Raw genomic sequence first — 23385 nt, forward strand, 5'->3', positions numbered from 1 at the left:
ATTCCTAATAATTTTGCACCACCAAACTTTGCTGTCTTGAAGTCCACCTCCCTACCAGATAACCCAAGCAGTTAAGATCCTAACACAAGTCGCAGCATCAGGAGGTTGTCTGCCAGCTTCCTCTCAGTGTGAACACCAAGCTATCTTTTATTCCTTTTTTTTTTCTAACAGAAAGCCCACAAGGACATCTCTGCTAATTACATAAGTATTTAGTTACTTTAAGAAATGAAAAGCTTTTCTTAAAAACCCAAGTACACTATCAGCTGGATCAGCCACATCTATGAAATTGCTGATAATTTCAGAAGAATCCTTTTATAGTTCTGAGCTGAGTCCATCGTTCTCCAAAATGTCATGCATATATTAATATGACTACTGGATGCCTGGAAAGAAAATCTGAGTTTTATTGCCTCAAGCTTGCCGAATGATGTGAAACAAATCCTTTAATCTCTCTCTTCCTCAGTGTGTCCACCAGTATGTAAAATGGGTATGATACCCTACATAATTGTGTTGCTCTGATGCTTGCTGTTTGTAATGTACTGGGAGATTCCCGACAAACACAGCTGAGAGAAAGAAAGGTCACTGCCTCAGCAGAAAAAAAACCCAAAAAACAAACAGGGAAAATAAATGGTATGGAGGAAGAAATACAGAAATGCCAGAATTTAATCTGGCAGACTGACCACTGCAAAGCTCTGATGCACTGTCCAACCTGTAAATCACTAGCAGCTGGTTTCACAGAGACAGTTCAATCAAGAAAGATGAGAGATCCCAGGGGGAGGGAGCTTCAAAACCCCTCTTCAACCCACACTAGAATCACACATCACTGTTCACAGAATGCTGGTTCCTTCTCCCCAGAAGGCAGGGCAAGAAGAAAGGGGGACAAGCTCATCATAAAACAGCAAATGAAGCAATACACAGTATGGTTCCTGTTGTGTTATGATTGCTTCTCAGCTCAACACTCCCCGGGGCTCTGCAGGTGCTTTCCAGTTGATCTGATCTGTAAAGCACAGTTACAGTACTAATTCCTAGTTGCAGCACTTCATGAAGGGCAGGAAAGACATTTCACGCAGTGTTCAAAGCACCCAAATTTGGGTGATTATCAAGTCTCCCTTACCCCACCACCCACCAAGAGGACAAAACATTCAGCAGGTGCATTTCCTTGCTAAGCACAGAAGGAGGCTCAAGCACTTGCTGATGAGGATGAATATCTAACACTGCCCTTTCAAATGCCTGGCAAGATTTCTGCTGCAGGAAACAGGAAGATACAGAAGAGGCAAATTCTGCAGGATGACACCAAGTGCAGGCTGAATGGAACTCTGGCTGTAAAAGGAAAGTCCAGAGGTAGCCCGCTTATAAATGGCTACTCTGGCAGCTGTAGGCTCATGTAGCATCTCTCCACTACAGAGCCATTCCTCCATCCCAGGCCAAACCTCTGAACAAGCCAGAACGAGGAAGTGAATGCAATGATGTCAGCCTGGGGTGGTGTTAGCAAACCTCCACAAGACCAATGATGGCACAGAGCTGGGTTTGCTGGACGAGGAAGAGAAATGGGAACGGGGCCTCAGAGCTGTACAGAAGTAATCTCTGGATGCCAAGTCATCCCATGGCTTCAGCTTCCAGGCAGAATACTCCCAGTGCTTCACCAGGGCTTTGCAGAGGAAGGCTCCATGCTTTCGTCCTGCTTAATGTGCTTTTAGTCCACCACTTCCACAATCATCAAGATCTGCACATTTGTTTCACATTTCAAGTTTTCTTCCTCCCATTGCCCTCACAGGATGTTTCTTTCTGTTGTTTTGTGTTAAGGTTTGCAAGAGAAGAAGGAAGGTTGTTTTATCCCTGCTGCAATCAGGACACAGCCATAGGAATTATGATTCCACAATCTGATAAAAGGTAAGGTCGCTCACCTCTGCTTAAAAATTTATAAGCATACAACCTAAAAACCTCAGATAACTCCTTATTAAAATGCAGTGTCAGCTAATACTTTCAGTTATAATGACATTAATATCACCTTGTAACAAAACCAAGAGAATCCCTATTTGTTACCAGTGGACAATTTAACTTACAATTGACATTACAGTTAAATATGGGTTCAATCTTCTAAATAATACACAGTTTTCCTGGATCTCTGGCTTGCAGACACGTATGCACATAGAAACCTTTAGGTCATTCTGACAGCTGTTGATGAAGATTAACTCCCTCCCTCTCATGCCTTCAGCATGAAAAAGTACCAACACCTGTTTTTAATCCACAAATGTTGCCCCCATATGTAGCAAAAGCAAAAGAATAATAAAATAATCAAATATTTAAATTTACCTTCAATGTGACCGCTCTGTTATATTCAGTATGAAATGCACCATCTCTGTTGAACAAGGAGTGGGGAATAGTGTTAACTTACAGTAAGGCTGCTGGAAATAATTCAACTGCTTTCCCTCACTTCTCACTAACAAAAAAAAAAAATTATCCTGCTGAAACTACTGAACTAAGTAGAATTTACAGTATTGAAATTAAGAGGGGGGAAAAAAAGGGAGGAAAAAGGAAGGGTGCATAATAGAGTGTAAAGCAAACAGGTTTATATTAAATCATGTCCTCCCTGACAGTTTCAAAAAAATTTTACTAAGGCATGATCTTCAGAGATGCAGATGCAGCAGCTTGGTGTCTCTTAAATTTAAGAGACTCCCACTACTATTATTTCCAAGAAGAAAATCTCACTTGCTGTCTTACTACACTCGCTTTTCTCTGCTTACTTTACTACCACAAGTACTACCACAAGTCAGAAAAGCAAGCACAGAGAGCTGAAGTGGCCAGCCCAAGGCACATGCCAGCAGGCATATGAAAGCAGAAGAGAGCTCAAATCTCAGGCATCAGCCCTGTGCAGTGGGTAGTTTTAGTCCATTGGGCATCTTTCCCAGGCCCAACTCATGCTTTTAGTGTACTCTATTCAACAGCAGAATAAATTTATCTCAACTTCTGTCACAACAGATGCTTGCAAACTGAAGGAACAGCAATCAATTTCACATGTCAAAGGATAAAAAATAAATTTTCATGCTGCAGCAGTACAGAGCTGCAAGGAGAATGAATGGTCCTAACAGGGGCACCAACAATTAAGAACCACAAACCCCAGCCCAGCACTCACTTATAATGGAGTAATTCCACTCCTTTCTCCTTTGAATTGGGATCTACTTTCATCTTCTTGCATAATTTTCGGCTTTCAGTATCACTGCAAAAAACACATATCGGAAGAAAAATGGTTACAAGAAAGGAAGTCAAATGCATTCAGTTCTGAAAACTCATTGCTGTGCTCCCCTTCAGCTATCAGTTGTAACTAACAGCAATTTGGAAGCTGTTCAGAAAAGTTTATGGGACAAGCATTGAGAAAAGGGACATTAGCCAATTTGATTTCTCCATCTGCATCATCAGAACACAGTGAACTGTGTTAAAACCACATACCAAAGCAAGGCCCTAATCCATGGAAAAGGAGACCATTCTAGCATGTCCTTAGCATATCCATGGAATTAACACTAAATTTTGCGAGTAAAGTTTTCATGATGACCATGTTACTGTTGGAGTGACAGTCAGAAAGCACTGTTTGTGAAAAGATTCGAAGAGAAATGGCAGGTTAGCTTTTATAAACCAAAACCAGAAAGAAACATCTTCATGGTATCTTCAAGCCCAGATGACAACTGGCTAGCCTTAAAAAGGTCCTGCAGAAACCAATTCCAATTTTGGAGCCCCAAGCCTGGAAACTTCATTCACTGTAGGCATGATGAATATGTTCTGGAGTCACATCTGGCAAGGGGAGGTAAGGACACTCTGCCATAGCTCCTAAAGGAGGTGGCATGTAACAGCACACAGACCTGCTGGAAGTGATTTTCACACTGAAGAGAGTGAATAATTTCCAGCACCACATCAGGCTGAGCTGAAGAGAGAAGGGTCACAGGAGAAAACTTGGTACACATTCTCTTATATGGATGGGTAAAGGGTCTTCGTGACCCAACTGCCGTCCTAAAAAATGTAGAAGTGAAGCTTTAAGGATACTTCAAACTGAAGTGTACCTTAAGTCAGTCAAAGACCTGGGGAGATGAATGAAACAGCAGAACTACAAAGAAAAGAGGCTGATTCACATTGACATAACTATTCTTTGCATTGACAAACAGCAAGATTAAAAAGCTTGGAAGCTTTTTCCCAGAGAGGACAACTTGTACCTTTTAGGCAGATAAATCAATTTAGAAAATGAAAACACTGAAAACCCATCAAGTTTGAACAGATTAGAGACACATTAGAGACACTGAGATGTAAGGGTTGCAAGAGCACCACCAAATTAAGTGCTGCTGCCAGCAATGGTGCTAAATCTCCCAATGTTCTCCAGCTGCCTTTCTACAAATGTGAGGAACAACAAACAGTAAGTTCACAGTGTGCTGCAGATGAGAGTGTGCCTTTGTGGAAATTTCCCAAATGCTTATGGGAGATGGAAATGAGGAGGGGGTGCTATACACACATGCATCAAAATCAGAATATTATGCTGAAGACAGAAACGAACACTTTAAGGAACTAACAAAGCATGCGGCTACCTCACCAGGAAGAAGCACCTGTAATCCAAACTGTATAAAAGCACGTTCATCTGAAGGGTCTTACCAAAATCAGGTCGGTTCTGCATTTCAGATCATAGCTAAAGCTAGGTATTTTAACCCATAAATGCTTTCTTTGCTTCATGAAGAGGCTGGAGATCTGAGCCTAAGATGCCAGCTATTCTAGTGTTGTTTGCCGCACCCTTTTTCCCCAGACTGCAGTGAAAGGTGGAGCTAAAGCATGTCATCTGTTCATTGAGTAACATGGACATTTCTCCTTGTAACAAAACCAGATTACAAACAAAGAGCCTGGATTTGGACTTTTGCCTGAAAGGTGGTTTGCCACATGGGGTTTTGTGTGGAAAGTCTGCAGCAACATCAAACCCAGAGACCAGAAACATCCTGTCTTCTCTCACATGCAGTCCTCCAACAGTGCCATGGGCTAAACCTAAGCAACTCCACAGTCAGGGAATCTCAGGAGGACACGCCAGTGTCAGCACCCTCCTAATTACCCTAGGCATGGAGAAGCCTTGTGGCCCTGCTGAAGCTAACTAAAATCAGCCCATACCTGAGTCAACATTTGTAAATGCTCTTCAAGACACTCCCAGGTGTTTCCAGGATACACATATATTTGTGGCTATCTTGCCCTTGCCAAGAAAAATGTTAGGTGGTTGACATGAACAAGTGTAATACTGAAGCCTACCTACAGCAATGGGGTCTGTCAAACCCCAATATGTGCAGACAACTGTTTCAGCATCAGCAAAGGACCAAAACAGGTATCAAGACAATAATTCTGTTCCCAGCTATGCCACCAATCTGATACTGTAATTGTTCCTTATGCTTCATTTAGGGATCAGTAGGGATCATTCATTCATTTAGGTACTCATCTTAGAAAAGTTCTGCAGGGCTTGAAAAAAGGCTACAAAACATGGAGCTGAGGTGTACCTGTGAGCAAGCAGCTAGCAAATTCTACCACTCCAACTCCTACCAATTTATTTGCTGTTTCCATTAAGTTTCTATTCAAATAAAAAAATAAAAAAAAGAACAGCTGTTTCACTGGAAGGGAATAGGATCTAAGCCCACCCTATTTTCAAGATTGCTCCACAGTTAGAGATTCACATAGCTGCTTGAATGCACATCCATTAGGACAGGAAAGAAAGCAGTAGTTTTCTTCAGTATGTATCTTACTTTTAGTGGGTGAATTCTCTGCACCACAGCATTGAGAGTTGTCTATTTCTGCAAACTATCTGCACTGATGCAAGGGATGGAAGAGGAGCAAATTCCCAGAATAAGAAGTGTCCAAATATCTATCAGTAATTTTTTTCATGCATCAGTGCAGTTTTTGCACAAGCCAAACCTACCAACTCAGATGCTATTCTAATGATTCTTTGGAAAAAGCAGAATATGAGATGTGCAGAAACAGCAGAGATGAACCTGTTCTGATTTTCCTTCAGCTTTCACTTACAGCCAGACAAAAATAACCTCCTTATATCACTTGGTAATGACCATTATCCTTAATAAGAGTAAACATCAACATAGATACAGTCTTTGCTCTGAGATTTGTCTGTTTTGAACCTCAGCCAACAGCCTCTCTCTGAAGATGAGCTCCTCAACTCTCACATGGGAGAGGGTAATTAGGACTCCGGTTCTTGCAATTTAATTATACCACTTGAAGAGACAGTCTAAATGTTTGTTATAAAAACTGGTAAGAGAAAAAAAAGGAGGGAGGAAAAAAAAAAGGGGGGGGGGGGGGAAAATACAACAGAATACCAAAACCTAAAAAGACAGAAACCACCTCAGAAATTAGCATTCTACCACCCAGGCCAAGACACTCCAGACAATGTATCAGGCTGAGGAAAAGCCAGTTTGAAGATAAAGTCAGTAATGTGAGCCCAGCAGCCACCCTTGACTGCCTTGTGCAGTGCAATTCAAATCTTTGCAGTCCCCTGCTGAAGGGACCCATGCTTTGTCTGCAGGCAGTCCCACAAATCATCCTGCTTTACCTCTGTGGAGAATCATCAAAAACTTCAACCTATTTACAATACCAGCAGCTTTCTATATGGTAATATGGCCAAACTAAGTGACACAATGGCACAGCTTCCTTCCACTCCCATGCCCTCCCTTCCCACATAACTAAACCAGGGTCCCAAAACGCTCTGTTGCTGGAGAAATGAAGACCTACAGCAAATTGCTAAAAACAAATGATAAAATAAAAGATCCAAGTTGACCTAACTAAGCAAGAAGCCTAAATAACAACACAGACAGTGTCCATCACAGGTATAGCTCACCCCTTCCCATCCTTCTCTCCTCTACGGGGAGATACTTCTGAATACATGTCTGTTCTGGAGATGTTCTGGTTTATGATGGAGCTGGCAGGAAGCCTGACAGAAGCAATCCCTGCAAACCTCTTGGGGTCCCTTGTCAGCATTAGCATACACAAATAATCAGTTTGCACAGCCCACCAGCTGTTACCAGGGGCAGGAGCAGGGTTAGGGACTTACAAAGCAGATCTGACCTCCTTTGGCCTGCCAGCAGCGATGTCAGTGCCTGCAGGGGATTTGCCACGGGCACTCCTCAGGAGCATCACAGGATACTCTGTGAGGGGCTGCCTGTGTGGCAGCTGTAAGCTGGTGGCCATGAGGGCAGAGAAGCAGTGAGAGACAGTGATGGCAGTTCCCAGTGGAATGGGCAACCCAGAGAAAGCCTTTGGCAGCACAAAGGAAAAAGAAGGAAAAAAAGAAGAGAGGGCAAAGCCAGACAGGAAGAATTGAAAAGTGCCAAGGTGGCCAGCGGCAGCCTGACCTGCATCAGGAACTGCGTGAGCAGCAGGGCCAGGGAGGTGATCTTACCCTTGTACTCAGCCTCAGTGAGGCTGCACCTCGAGTACTGTGTGAGGTTTGGGGCATCACAGTATAGGAAGGACACTGAGGTGCTGGAGGGAGTGCAGAGAAGGGCAACGAGGCTGGTTAGAGGTCTGGAGAACTGGTCTTACCAGGAGAGGCTAAAGGAGCTGGGGCTGTTCAGCCTGGAGCGGAGGAGGCTGAGGGGAGACCTTGTTGTTCTCCACAACTGCCTGAAAGGAGGGTGTAGTGAGGTGGGTGTTGGCCTCTTCTCCCCAGTGACCAGCGATAAGACAAGAGGACATGTATTCAAGTTGTGCCAGCAGAAGTTCAGATTGGGTATTAGGAACAATTTCTCCACCAAAAGAGTGGTGAAGCACTGGAACAGGTTGTCCTGGGATGTGGTGGAGACCCTGTCCCTGGGGGTTCAAAAAACGGGTAGATGTGATGTTTCGGGAGATGATTTAGTGGTTACAGCAGTACAGGACTGGCAGTTGGACTTGATGACATTGAAGGTCCTTTCCAATCGTGATGATTCAATTTGATTCTATGCTATTCTACTCCACTCTATTCTACTCTGTTCTACTCTACTCCTCTCTGTCCTACTCTATTCCAATGCAGGGGTTTGTCTGCACTAAGTCCACATTAGCTTCTGAAAACAGAACAAGTCCAGACTAGATAGACCCTGGTAAGAGAAGTGGATGCTCTGTCTAGAGATGGCAGTGCCAAACATCCTCCTTGGGGCAAATTCAAATACTGTCCTGAAAATACTGAATGCTGCAAGGTAATACTGAACATCCTCAGCACCATCCTCTCTCACCAGCACAAATTAGGTTGTCTGCAGCTCCATAATTATTTCCCTTATCATGTAATGCTGCCCATTGGCTCTTCATCAAGAAAGGAAAACAGCCCTACAACCACATCATCCTCCAGGGATGAAGGATCTGGGATGACTGTCAAATCCTCTCTTAAGAAGCAACAAAAATCCCATCCAAAGAAATTTCACATCTCCAGCTGGCAAAGCATTAGCAGCACATGGGCACGTCGTGTGGCCACACCACTTCAGAGCCACAGTGCTGGCATCTACTAACACTTTGTAACACAGACTGGACCCAGCCTTCTTTTTCATCTACACCTACAGTGTTTCCAAGAACAAGGGAAGTGATTCATAAAAATCTGACAGCACCACTTTAAGTATACAGGTCAGGAAATCTGTCTGCACAAAAACTCTTTCACTTCTTTATTAGCATATCAGAAAACCATGTGTGAACCACAGACCTCAAAATCTGTAAACAGATTTTCTCTCTTCTATCTACAGATCTCTCCATCTGAAACAGGGCTGAAGAATCCATGTGAATTATGCTTCTTCAGTCCTTCATTTCACAGTTGAGCCTGCAGACCCCAGCACAGTGGAGGTTCTGGAGGTTGTATAAGTGGTTGTACAGTCACTGGTGGCTGTACACTGTCACAGCTCCAATAGCTGGAAGAGATGAGACTGTCCAGTTAAGGAGGAGGAATAGGCTCTGAGAGCATGGTAATATGGCAGAGCAGAAGCAGGGCTGCCTACAAAACAAGCCTCTAATCACTGGAAAAAAATACTTTGGAAAGTACCAGAGTCAAGGCTGTTGTCCTGTTAATAGAATGCTCTCTCATTATTGTCTCTGTTGTTTAATTGCTTTCACTCATTTATGTTATGGTGAAAACTATCATACAGAGAACAACTTCAATTATAACTTCAGGGAAGCACAATTGCAATTTCAGATGAGCCCCCAGAAGTGAATTATCAAACAGGGTGTCCCAGGCCAATGGGCAGCCTCTGCAATGCCTTCTGGCTACCTTTCAGAGGATACCATCTCCAGACAACAGACTGATGAACATCCTGAGAAAGCATGGACCTGACATCCTAACAAACAACTAATAGAGCTTGTGACCCAAAAAAGCAACAAAAGGGGTGTCAATGACAGAAATTTCCTTAATCCACCTCAAAATAAAAATCACATTTGCACTTGCAAACCTAAGCTGAAAGAGGAAGTCACTAATAGTCAGTTGCAGTTAGATGTGTTCCACTGAGGTTTCCAAATAGGAAAAAATGCAATTCATTAGCCATTATTGGAGACAATACAGGATTTTAACTACATTCTTCCAGTCATCAATCCCACCTTCCAACAAGAACTTTACGATCCATTTGCAGTAAAGCATCTGGCATACTTTGCTGATCAAATAAAAACAGACTGACCCCTGCAAAACTATACTCTTAGATGCAGGCATTGCCTCTCCATCATCCTCAGTCCTCCCTTCCAGCCTCGGGTGGCAGCTGCCACAACTACTGCTGCTGATAGTATGTCACATTTGTAAGGCTCCCCATATTCTCTAAAGATCACAGACCTTTCTGTATCACACTTGAGACAGATCTTAAATCATAGAAGAAAAAAAATATATATATATATATATATATATATATATATATATATATAAATCTCAGCTCAAACCATCAGCCCCTAGCTTGCAAGAGCACTTCTCCAAAGAGCAGTGCTCAGCAGCCACTGGATGATAATGGCTTACAACTACTTGAACAGAAAGCCCATATGCAGCTCTCCATGCAGACAGGCACTTCGATTCTATGCTTCTGAGTGGGGTTTAAGAACCTGCAGTCACTAAAATAGGAACAGGGCCCAGGAGAGACAGATGCAGAAGCCATCAGCACAGGAAGCTTAAAAAACAAGATTTATCTTTGAAAACAAAGCCACATCTTGCCACCATCCTAGGTTACTGATGGAAACTATTTTATAAAAGAAGTAAAAATAACAGTTCTCCATAGCATGGAACAAATGAGCTGCTCAAGCAATGCAACATATGAAAAGCTTGAATCTTTTAAGGGATGGAGAAGCATAAAAACCAAAACCAGGAAACTGCTGCTGCTGGAAAAAATTACAGATTAAGATTAGTAGACTGACTGGAGAGTCTCATCTCAATTCAGGGTCTGCTTTCCCACCTAGAACACAGCAAGAAGCCTCCCTGTGACCCATAAAGCAATTGCAGCCTTCTGCTCCAAGTGCTCCCTTGGAACGTGCCAGGAATGCAAACAGAATAATCCATGTGTTGCGGAGACCCAGAACCACTCATCACCCAATACAAATCACTATCTGTGCCCATTAGTCTATTAGAGAGGCCAAGAATCTATAGGAATGAAATTAAAAAGAAGTATTTTCTGAAAATTAAAACCCATGAGATTAATTCTCACGGCAAGCAAGAGCTATCCAAAGAGCAGAAAGAAAGGAAAGACAAAAAGGTAACAGGTATAGTCAAGCAAAAGCAATTAAGGGAAAAAATTATAAGCTCCAGCCCCGCAGAAAGTCAAGAATTTACAATGAACAATACTTTCCATGGAAATATAAATTAGAAAGAGCACTCAGCAGCCCACATACCTGCACAGAAAAAAGGTGAATACACTCACATAAGCCTCCAAAAGCTTTAAAGGAACTTCTAGAAATGCCAAATACTCAAACTCTCTTTGCAGCTTTCCTCATCTGGGCCTTTGCTAATTCATACAACCTGATATAGGGAAACACTCTCCTAACCTGGAACACAAGACTACCAGTCTAGTTTTGAGTTCACACTGATCTAAGATTCCTGCAAAGGCATATTTTGAACATATCACCCATGGGCAGTGCAGCAAACCCTACTGTTCCCCCAGTGCTTGTTTTATGACCTTTTGCTGCACTAGGGTCCTGGAGAGGATGCCAGAGGATGTTTTAAATGGAGAACTGAACTCAGGAAACTGGAGGTAACTTCACAGTAAACCTTAGCTCACTTACTCTTCACTGCAGTCTGAAAAGCACCAACGTTGCAAATTCACAGTTAATGGGCAATTCTTGGCAAAACCCATGGAATGCACATGGTTAAGATGAAACTGAGACATGAGCCCAGGCTCATACACCCAAGCACCACAGTAAATTTTAGCTAAATGCTCTGCATTTCTGAGTTAATGCAATAAACTAGACTAAATAGGTTTATGTTGGGAATTGAGAGTGAGCTTAAAGAAGGACTCTCTTTCAGACTGGCATAGCACTTACTCCATGGTCACTCTCATAGAAAAATAAAAAGGCTTTATTGTGAATTAGCATTAACCACACAGATTATCATGGAGATAGGAGGAAGGCATTGAAAATCTAGGCTGCAAACAGTTTGCCTTTATAAACTGCATCCACACAAGGACAATGTTGAAAAAGTGTGTTCCTGACGGACACCTGGGTTACCTCCCCTGGACCCAGTGCAAATGGAGCCCCTGATATCTCTCGCAGGCTGGCATCCAACATGTGCCATCCACTCCTGAGCTGCTGCTGCCCTTCACCTTCAAGGCAGCTGTAGAAAAAGGTAGAAATCCCAGACACTGAAAATCTACTTGGATGGAAGGAGTTGCATCAGTGCAAGAGCAGCACTCCTTTCTTCTTCCTTTTTTCTCTCCCCATTACATCTGGTAATTTTTATTTGCAATTTCAAAGCTTTTCATCAACTTTAAAATTCAAATACAAGGAAGGGAGATGAGTAGACTTATTCTCTGAAATAAATCCTACTTCCGATCAGCTTCACAGAAGCGAAGGTAAGAACTAAAAAGCAAAATGACACTTACTGTCATCTGTACCAGCAGCCTTATTTCTGAAATTTCTTCGTTCTATTTCAAGGCATTAATCTAATTAATTTATGATTGTGTGTATGAGTAAAGCTTTTCTATATCAAAGCATTAGGAAATTAGAAATTTGGGAAGGAGGGTTTCATCTAAAAGGTGGATAAACACAGAAGCAGAGGGAAATCCCACAAAAGACAACTACCCACTGGATTCTGCCCTCTCCTGAACCAGCCTATGTTTAGATGCACAGCCTTTAAAGGGGTGCTTCAAATTTTGGTCTTACTTTTATGCTAAGCATCACAGGATTGCAACAGTAACAAGTAATTACTGGGGATGGAGACTACAACAACGATTCACAAGACACTCAAAAGGGACTACAAGAATGACACACAAAAGCAGAAAAAGTGGGATTAAAACCAACCAAAAATTAGCCAGACATTTTAACCAGATGGCACTTCCTCTTCCAGACAGTCTGGTGTGCTAAAGCCAAGCACACATGCAATGACAGCAGATGGAAATCACACAGCTTTGTTTATGTTTGGGACACATTGTAAAGGGAACCATGCAAGTTTGATCAGGGAGTAATTAACCAGAGCCAAAGAAATGGGTGCTTTTCAGAAAATATCAGTTCACATCTGGGCAGGAGTTACAGTCAACACAATTCAGTACCAGGAAAACACAGGAATGTTCAGTAAGTCACATTTGGGATGGACAGAGTAGCTTCTTATAACTTCTTCTGCCAAATCCTCAAAACAGCACCTGACCACAACGCATGCTATAACCTGGAACACACATTCTCTTCTCTTCTCTTCAACAAAGCCCCTCTTTCCCCCTTCTACTTCACCAAAACTAGTTACACTCTTCCAAGCAACATCAGTCCTTGACCAAACAATAATCTACCACAAAAGCTACTCAAGAAGGCTAGAAGATAACTCTACATTGAATACTCCTCAAAATCAGACCTTGGGGCACAAACTGGGGCCTGAACTTTTGTCTGCTTTAAAGACAAGAAACAAAATTTTGTCTTTCACTCAAGCAGCAATTTCACCTTAACTGAAGAACATCAGTTTGTACCTTTTACTTGCCACCCTAAGGAGTTGCCAAGAGTTTCTATGAGGGACTGTGGGAGGCAGAGGCTCTGCAGCAGGGACACTGTCTGTCTGTGCAGTACCCACCATCTCCACCACAGCTCCCTGATGTTACAGTTAGCACCATCCCAACTCCTCACACAAAAGGTGACACATTTTTTATCATAAACGTCTTAAGCTTTCAACTCCCTATGAAGTCTTTCCATTTTCAAAATTTCTATCCTGTTAAATATTATTCAATAACAAGTCCTCAGCTTGCTTTCCTGCCCATCCCAACAGCATCTGAACACATTAAGAAGAACACTCATTTGTGCTGCTGTAGCATTTGTCCTTTCCAAGTTCTCCCGTCCCTTTACAAACACTGACTAATGAATCAGGCAATATTTATCCAGTTGCCTGGAAAACAGATACACCTTTTTTAACACTGCAAATTAACAAAAAGTGAACTATTCTCAGAGTCAGGAACAGAATCTGGGACTCACAGCTCCATTAACATGGTGACTTCCTGAACACAAGAGTCAAAATACTTGCTCACCAGATGCGTGATCGATCTCTCTGGGACACTGGAGATTTCCCAGCCTGCAATATTGTGCTCTACCCCTGCTACCAGGTAGCCTCAAGTCAGAAATAAAGCACCAAGTATTACTGGGACGAAATAAATTAAAAAATTGTAGCAGAGAGCACTCTGCTCAAATCAACAGCAACAAAAGTAGCCATCACACAAAAGACTGCATTTTATGAGGCATTATTAATTCAATATTCTGTCATCTCTCACACCACTATTCATTCAACACCAAATGCCTCAGCAAAGACTTCCTAATTAAAACATGGAAAGGCTAGAATAAAACATATTTTTCTCACATTGTTTGTGGGTCTATTATTCACAATTGAAATAGCTTCATGTTTAATTATGTTCAGAGCCACATCCACTATCTCAGCACACAGGAGCAAACACTGACCACTTCAATGCTGCAAGCAATTCTCATGCTGCCCCTTCATCTCTGGCAGGAGACGTCTATCTGCTTGTGCAAACTGATTGAAATCTCCCATGAATAAGGACCTTATCTGCAATACTGCACACAGAGGCCTCCCTGGGTGTGTTGAGCTCAGCATGGCCCAGTTCCAGTGTAGCAGGTAACGGGAACCAAATGTGCCAAACGTGCAGGGAGGAGAAGGCATCTGGCACTGCCCAGCCTCACATCTCCAAATCCCAGGGCAACTCCTATCCTGCAGAAAAGTCACAAACTAAGTGACAACCCCTTCTACTTCACACTCAGTCTCGGCAGGAAACCAAGTATTTCCTCACATTATGCTGAAATAACAAGCCCCCAAGATCTCACTGCAACCACTCAACCTGGAACTGAAAGCTCAAGTCTAACCTGACTCCTGCCACAGACCTCACAAAACCTGAGGCCAAAGAGCCAGTTTCCAAGTCAGCAGCAGCTCGGGCGGCCCACCCCCAGCTGCAAACCTGCACACTCCTCTGCTGTATGAAATACAGAACACACTGCCAAGAATTAACAATCCACAATAATTCGCATTAGTGGAGCAGTACGTTCTTGCTTCCTCCTGAAAATGAGGGGAAGACGGGGAATGACAAGAAACAACAAAAGCACCAGCAATAAAGGAAAAGACAGACTGCCATCATCACCACAGGGAAGCACAGACACAAACCACAACTCTGTGTGTATGCCAGCCTTGCCAATGCTTGGATCTGAAGGCAAAGAAGTCCTCTGTAGCAGGATGTGAAGATGAAAGCCAAAATTCCCCGCTAAATATTGCTGCCAAACAAGCCATTTCTTGTCAATATTTGTAAAACAAATTGAGCTTGTACTGTAAATATCCCTGCATCTGCCTGCTGTTTGTTTCGGCATGAAGATTTGCAAATAAGTTTCACAGCATACTTGCAGAGGGAGAATAGCTTAAGCAGCTCTGGTAGTACTCATCTGTTCAGGCCCTACAAGTGTCCTTTTGTGACTGGTGACAGACAGCACTACTGCAGCCTCTCATATGGTCACTACAATGAAACAGGCAGGAGTTTGCAGCCACATGAAAAAAACATGGCAAAGGAAAAAAACTATTTCAAAATTATCTCAGCACTACAAGATTGATTTCAGAATGCTTTAGAGTTTTAACTAGCGAAGCAACCACAAAACATGGCTCAGGCTCAAAGTATTTGCTGGTTTGTTGTTTATTTTAGCATGCACAAAGCTCCCCTTTGCCACAGGCCTGTCTTGAAGCTAAACTTGCCCTGTGAGGAAAGTTCACAAGCTCTGTTAGAGCATCCCTCTGCAGAAGAGAGAGAAGAGACATCTCTGACAAAAACACAGTTACAGTTGGACAAACCATGTTTTTTTCAGGTCCTCACCAAATGATTGGTCTGAAAGGAAGTACTGCCAGACCCTCAAAACAGTCACAACTACTGCCATGTTACAGCATTGTGTCCACTGCCTGTCATTCAGTAAGCAACCATCTGATTGAGGTATTACTGGCATAAAAGGAAATTCCTATGTCTCCCTACCTTTCACAGCATGACCTTCACCAGGCTGCTTCTTTCTCTGGGAATAACTAACCTTTCACAACAAATAGAACCTTAACTTAAAATACTTCCCCGCCATGGTTAAAGAAAGGCACTGCAAGTACCAAGCTTCCCAGAATATGTACTTAAGTACTATCTGCAGGAGACTTTAAAATACATTTCTTGCAAGTAACTCCCATAACGAAGTTTGGATGAAAACATTTGGAAAGGGAGAGCATACTGGGGTCTGATGAATTGAAGTTTATTTTACAGCAAAATCAAACAACACATTTCCCTTCCCATCACCATCAATTACAAACTCAGGAGCTCAGGAGCAGAGATTGATCTGCTGAACTAAATGCCAAATTCTTTCCTGGATTTCAAATTGAAGTCCTAAACACTGAATCTTTCCTTTCCCAGCACAGACCTAAATAAATCCTGGAGATGGTTATTGCTTCACTCTATTATAGTAGCATTTTGAAGGGTGAGATGAACAGCCTCATCATTCTAGCAGTTGTACACACATGCCACGTGCATACACACACAGAGTAAGCAGTTAAGTCCGCCAAGAGAGAGGTAGCCTAGAACAAAGGGGGAAGAGAAGACACAAAAAGGTAGCATGACCACTCCATGGTCTCAAACAGGCTGATTAGGGATTAAAGCCAAGAAGCTGGCTCAGTATCCTATTCACTAAACATCATTACTGACAACCAAAAATTGTTTATCAGTGCTTCCACTAGAAAATTAGATTGTATATGAGGTATGCCAGGTCTTCACACAATCCTCTCCTCGTCATGGTCAATACAATTTATTTGGTGGCCTTTCAGCAGGTGGGAATAGCTACAGACTTCACAGACCCCCAAGAAGCAGACCTTTCTGCCAGCAGATGACTTGGAACACTGTCCCCATCAGTTGAGCAGAGATGAAAGTATCTGTGCATTTGTATGAGCCCACCAGAACTCAAACAGAAAGCAGAGGCAGGGGACATGAAGGGAGAGATCCCTGTCTGTTGGTAGGAGGAGTGCAAGACAGGTTAACCAACAACAAAAACACATTAAGTTTGATTAACCACTGATTTATGGTAGGTCTCTGCTTGATGGATGGAGGTAACTTTCCAGGAGTCATATGATTTTTCAGAGCTGACTTAAGATTTGTGCACAGCATACAATCTGTTCATACCATGGCTATCTACTCAGTCACACAGGTAAGGAGCAGTGCAGGAAGGAGAATTTGCCACCTGCAGTCAGAGCTCTCAAAGCTGCAGAGAGGCACTACCATATGCAAGCTAAAACCACAGCCAATGTGTTATTGTAGAGGGCTACAGTGGAAGTTTTAACATCTGCAAACCAGAAAGTGCTCACTTCTCTCCACACAAGCAACCATGTACAAAAACAGGTTTCCCTGCCTTCACGGTCAAAGTTGCCATAAATCTATACAAACACAGAGGAACTTTTAAAAAAGAAAGCACATTTTATTTTGAAAGAGCAACGGGTGGATGCTTTAAAACCAAGCAAATAGTCCTACTGCTCACGAAACATCTGCTCTTGGAGTAGAACCGCCTTGCCCTCCAGCTGAGACACAACATTTGGGATTCCTCCTCCCCCAGCCTGTGGGAAAGCCTGAGAAGTCAGTTTCCATGCTGCATGTCCCCCATGAAAGGCAATGCCAGCTGGGGTCTCCAGCTTCAGGCTGAAAAACATGCTGTCAGAGAAGAAGTGACAAAAGCCATCGGGAAAAAATTATTCCCCACAACTGGTCCAAAGAAAGAGGATGGCAAGATGCAGACTCCCTACAGCTATAAAGAAACTGCACAGAGTGATGTGGATTCAGTCACAGCCAAAATGTCTTAGAGCCATCAAAAAGGCTGAGTCAGTGATAACAGCCAAAAGGGGAGAGGGAAAAAAGGGAGAAAACCAGCATGACACATACCCACAGTCTATCCAGCTTATAGTACCTCGTCCCTTCACCTCCTGGGCCACGCTGGACAGTAACCTGAGTGAGCTTTCTGCAGCAGCAGCTGGAAAACAAAATCAAATAACAATAAAAATAAATCAACAACAGCATCATTATTGCACAAAATAAAACCTAAGACTGCATTCTTTTGTGCTGAAGCACTGGATGAACATTTTGTCTAATCTGAAGAAGCCAGTATGACAGGGATCAGTAAAATATTCTGTAAACTACAAAGAATGCTGGATGCAGCTGAAGTTGGGTGGCTTCTTCCCTCCACCCCCTTAAACAACACAATGAAACTCATACCTCCAGGCACAGCCTCTGACCTACATTTACAGAGCTATACTGTGTCCTCTCCTGCAAAACAGCTTCCATCCTAACACTGCAATTTTCCTGTGGCTGGACATCAGCCAGTTTATACCACTGCCTGCTAATTAGAGCAACTTCATTTAGAACCTTAATCAGCTATAAGAGCAAGTCATACAGCATCTCTTTCTGCCTCACTTCTATCCCTGCCACACACAGAAAACAACACAATGTTATTCTCATAACAAGCCTGAGAGACACCCCAATCAACAGTCAAAAGGAGCTCAAAACTGCTAGCAGAAAGCACCCAGAAAAGGTCCTTCCAAGAACTGGCTGTATTAAAAATACACAACTGAGAATTTTATAATGTCACGGCACGTGGGCAGATTTTGGAAAAACATCCATTCCAAAAGTCTTATAAATGATATTACAACTAAACATAAAAGACAATGGGGCAAAAGGCTCAGGAGAGAAAAATACAAAGGCTCAAACAAGTAGAAATAGATGCCCCCCAAAAGTCTAACAGAAAACAGAAACCCATAGCCTCCCACAGATCTACTACTGCTGCTCCACAACTACGTCAACTAAATGAAAATGAGAACACCTATATTGGGCCAGATCAAATGCCTCAGTAGACCACTATCTTTTCTACAACATTTGTCAAAGTTAAAGCATATATATACCTCTGAGTAGACAAGCAGAGCCAGAGGGTAGTAATAGCCTCCTCAAATAGTCCACAATTTCTGTCTCTGATCTCCTGACCCAGAAACAGCCTCTTCATATTTGACAGCCTTTGTTCGGGCCAGATACCATCAGAGATGTCAGTCCATACAAGTTCATTGTCAAGAAACTCTCTTAACCCTCAAACTGATAAAGTGCAACTGCGACCTCTCTCCAACATAAGGGTGTAGACATGAGGGAATTCTTTGTATGTACAGTCTGTGGAACAGTCTGACAAAACACCCTTAAAATATTACTATTCAGGATAGGACAGACTTGTCTCAGAAGACTCACTTGTTGAGCAGCCCTGGCAGGATACCTAATCAGTAGGGTGACCTAAACATCTCCAGAAACCAGTGAATTTTCTGCATGAGACAGAAATACTCATCTCATTTTGCTCAACTAAGAAACAAAGCTTCTGTTCCAGCAGTATGACCAGCTGGCCAACATATTATAACAGCTGGGAGATATGTACCTGAGATGAGAACCACACTTCTGAATTCCTATTTCTTTTTCCCCTCCCCCTTTTTACCTCTTTTTGAGTGATTGTTAGGCAAGAAATTTCTAATTGTGCAAGGATTGCTGTTTGAAGAAGAAACAATAATCCAATAGTCAGATCTGCATGCAATGCTTTAGACTGCTAAAGCTAACCAATTAAATAACAAAAACAGAAAAAAGAAATCTCCACTACACAGCTTTTGAACAATGTCCATAGGGCAATATTTATTTGATGAGTGTCAAAGCTGAAGTGCTCTGGTTGTGCTTCTAGAAATGAAAGCATCTACCACTTAAAATGTTAAGCGGAAAAAGAAAATTTTCCCTCTAAAAAGCAGAATAATACAGATTTCTTTTTTATCTAAAGCACTCCTTTCAAAAGCAAAAAGCATTAGAAACTCTTTCATGACTTCCACTTTGAACCTGCTACTACAAAACCATTTTTGCCAAGTTTGAGTGCTCCAGGTTCCCCACTCGAAAATCAAGTCACATATATTATTAAACTGTTTGAGAATAAGCATATCTTTAGGAAACAAAGTTAATTATCCCAGCACCTGCATATTTTGTCTGCAAAATTCCCTGATACTGGGTGGAGGGCAGGAGGAGGAGGAGGATACTGGATCACCACATACAGCTCCAATTTGCAACAGTATAAACCCAGAGCAACTCTAAGAATGTCACTGCAACAGCTCAGAAACAGAGGACCCAACTCCCAAACACAGCATCAACTTGTATTACTTGCATGCAGGAATGAAAAGGAAGCTACAACAAAAATCAATACAGCACTAAGGAAAATTACCTTAGTGATACATTTTACTTCTCAGTGTTCAGTGACTTCCACATCCACAAAAGCATTTTTGCACTTGAATATGGAGCTCAGAGATTGTTTCTTCATTTTACATGGTGTCACATAAAGTAAGACACCAAAACATGCAAGGCAATAAAGGAGAAAAGGCACAGCAGAAACAGAACAGTGCAAAAGGAAGAGCAAACAGACAAGTAAAAGCAAGAGTGTGCAGTCAGAAAGGAGAGCCTGAATGTAAGAGAAAACAGCAAAGAGATTCAAGGGGACAGGTGGCATGACATGAAATGAGTCATTTCTCCCTCTTACACAAGCAGTTTATTTTCTATTTTTATATTTTGTTAAAGTTGAAAGACAACCATGGGGCACCCAAAGATGTCAGAAGCAAAGACTGATTGATTTCAGTACTATAACTATTCAGTAAGCCTTCCAGTATCACCAGGAAATGGAACCTTGCAAACCATTGTGATAAACACAGCAGAAAGCTGATAGCTACTATGAACAGCCAGTTTTGGAGGCAAAGCTAAAATAAAGTACATTTTTTTCCATGTAAGAGACCAATGAGAAGAACAAATACAGAAGACTCCAATCTTGAAACATCAGAAGCCTCTGAATTAGAGCAAAGAACAGTGGTCCTGAAGAAGCCCTTGCAGAAATGTAAGGCAACGCTGAATGGAGAACAAGGAAGGGCAAAGAGCCCAAGTCATCTGAACGTGTAGACAGGTAACTGACCACACACCTACAGTGTTCAAATGCACACACCTTGATGTGCACAATGAGCTGAGAGAGAGGGAAAAAAAATAAAAGGAGGACTTACCAGATTTGGAATACAGCACTAGCACATTATTCCGTGTCCTGAGAAGCTTCTTAAAATCCTTGTGGTCACTTATTTTTTCTATGAGTGGAGACACCTTCAGTGAGTACATGCACACTGGCAACAATGCCTACAGAAATACAAAGACAAAAACATTGGTTATACCTTCCATGCTGAGAAACAATCTTAAATTGCCTTGACCTTTTTCCAGAATCTTGAGACAGACTGCCTTAAATAAACGATTACTATTATATCAATCTGATCAGCAAAAGTTGGGGTTTTTTTTAAATAAAAAAAAAAGTCATACACATGATTTGCTCAACCTGGACCAATACCACTCCCAGCAAGCATTAGGTGGAAAGATGACACAACCACAACATTCCAAAAACATGGCCTTGATTAAGAAGCCACACCCTTTATAAGTTTTTTCCCTATTCAGATACTCAGATAACAATTCTTATGTAAATTTAATATACTGCAACAAGAGAAGCAGCAAATTGCTGCTTCAAGAGCACTCCTGTCCCTAGATCTCAGAATACTCTGCAAACTCAGTCAAGTACTTTGATATCCCACAGAAGACAGTGAGAACCATGAAGTTAAAAATAACTCACACTGACACTGCACAGGTGAAGGAAATGAAAACAGAATTTTCAAGAAATTCAGCAATTCTACATCCACAGAACTAACCACAGCCCTCTGCCAGTGGTCCTTCTACAGAGGAACAGGGCTTCTATTTCTCACTTGTCATATTGTACCTCACATATACACTGATGCCTTTGCCACAAGATGTTTGGCATCCACTGTGTACCTGGAAGCCATGGCATTCAATCTCTCTGCATCTCAATTCTGTATCTATCCAAAGAAATGCAAGAGGTTTTTTTTGTTCTTGTGCCTTCTGGTCTATTAAAATCATGAGCTCTCCAAAGCAAAGTCTTTTATCCTACCATAATGTAAACCTCTATCAAAATATGACCATAACCTCAGCTGGGGTCTTCACTGCTCATTTGTACTGCAATAATTGTCAATAATAAACTTATCCATCATGCCATGCTGCCTCCTCTCAGCACTGTACTGGATTCATACTAATGGAATAATTATGGATGCGAAACTTAGCTAGAGAAATTGTCTGGTTTCCATTTACCTTTCAGTAAAACCATAACACTTAATTGCATGGTTAAAAGCTTTAGTTCATTTGCCTAACACACAGAAGAGGTGTAATGCTTTCTTAATTACAGAACTAATTTTGATCATGCCTCATTCCAACTGGTCTGGAAAATGTGTCCAGGATAGATGTTGAGAAGTGTGATGCTGTTTTTCTTGCATCCTGTGTATTACAGATTGCAGCATTCAAAACAAGGCACTAAGCCAATCAAGTCAGAACATGCAGCCCCAGGCACTACACTTCATTAAATATTCAGCTATTTGCAAACACCAAGTCACTGAGGCACAGAAAGAAAAACTGCACCTATGAAATACATTTTATAAGTGCCAAAAGTTATTACTTGCAGAAATTGGAGGGGGAGTTTCAGGATGCAAAGAGTAGAGAGGGGAGAGGCTGAACTGAAATGGGAGCCATCCTCAAACAACCTCAGGATGTGCTTAAGAATGTAAAGGTAGTAGAAGTTAAAGATGTAACTTAAAATACAAGAGCACAACAGGCTGCACAGGCTTAGAGTGAACAAGTTATCCCACTCCACAGGCAGGATTCCCACCACCACTTGCTGACCAAGTGGTCCAGCTGTGAGACAGGAAAAAGCACATTTGCAAGTCAGCCCCTACCTTCAGCATAAATGTCCTTGATGCTTTAATTCGATCAAGAGACTTGCATTCTTCTAAACCCAGGTGTCCAGAGCTCAGCCTTCCTACTCCATGCTGATGCATGTGAATCCATTTGTGAATTTTCTGAGATAAATACATGTTGTTGCCAATCAAAGTAGACAAATATAGTTGTACTAAGTGGAGTGACACAGACATGCAAATTCCTGCTCAAAATTCATCACAATCAAGAGGATGTACAGAAGGGATTAATCTAACATTGATTTATGAGAAGACCTCTTTAATCCTAAGTATTATTTTAAAACTTTTTCATTCACTTAGCTTTTTTTTAAGTACCACATGTCTTAATGTTTTGAGTTACAACAGGCTAAACTTCATTGAAAATAAGGCCGAACACCATAGGAAAAAGTGTAACCACAGGTTGCTTTTAGAAGCTTTCTTCATTTAGAAAACTAGCCTCAGATTAGGATATTATACTCTATGAACTCACTGCCAAAAATAAAGAATTGGACTAAAAAAAAGCAGCAAAGGCCACTTTCAACATGACACTTAATGGTATTATGAACTCTGTTTAAACCATCTGTGCGGATCTACCAATACCTTGGAAGCACGTGTACCTCATGTCTTTTCCAGATGAAAAGGCTGTTTAGCCCATTTCAGTGACTTTTTTCTTTTTTTCCTTATAATGGCAGACTTATAAACCTCTTGAAAAAATTGATTCTGGAAACAGTGACAGCTTTAACTACTGCCTTGTTGGTGTTGCCACTAACAGAAAACTCACTGTGCTGGTGGAACAGCAGGTGCTTGGAGGGCAAAACACATCACATTGCATATATCCAACTGCTACTTTGCCCCATTCCTCCCCGGGTATCAAATCAGTACAT

At 41.9% G+C, this 23385-nt stretch overlaps 1 protein-coding gene across 1 annotated transcript in view; it reads right to left on the reverse strand.

Annotated features, from left to right (window-relative positions):
- The window catches only part of PDIA5 (protein disulfide isomerase family A member 5), a 101492-nt gene that overhangs the window by 69135 nt on the left and 8972 nt on the right, over positions 1-23385 (reverse strand). The window contains exons 2-5 of the mRNA XM_030454229.1: positions 20729-20855; positions 17565-17652; positions 3131-3214; positions 2311-2356 (exon numbers count right to left, since the gene is read on the reverse strand). Of these exons, the coding sequence (XP_030310089.1) occupies positions 2311-2356; positions 3131-3214; positions 17565-17652; positions 20729-20855 (345 nt within the window). The remainder of the gene's footprint in view (positions 1-2310; positions 2357-3130; positions 3215-17564; positions 17653-20728; positions 20856-23385) is intronic.

The sequence above is a fragment of the Calypte anna genome, chromosome 7 (assembly GCF_003957555.1).
Source record: "Calypte anna isolate BGI_N300 chromosome 7, bCalAnn1_v1.p, whole genome shotgun sequence".
In the NCBI taxonomy this organism is placed as follows: domain Eukaryota; kingdom Metazoa; phylum Chordata; class Aves; order Apodiformes; family Trochilidae; genus Calypte; species Calypte anna.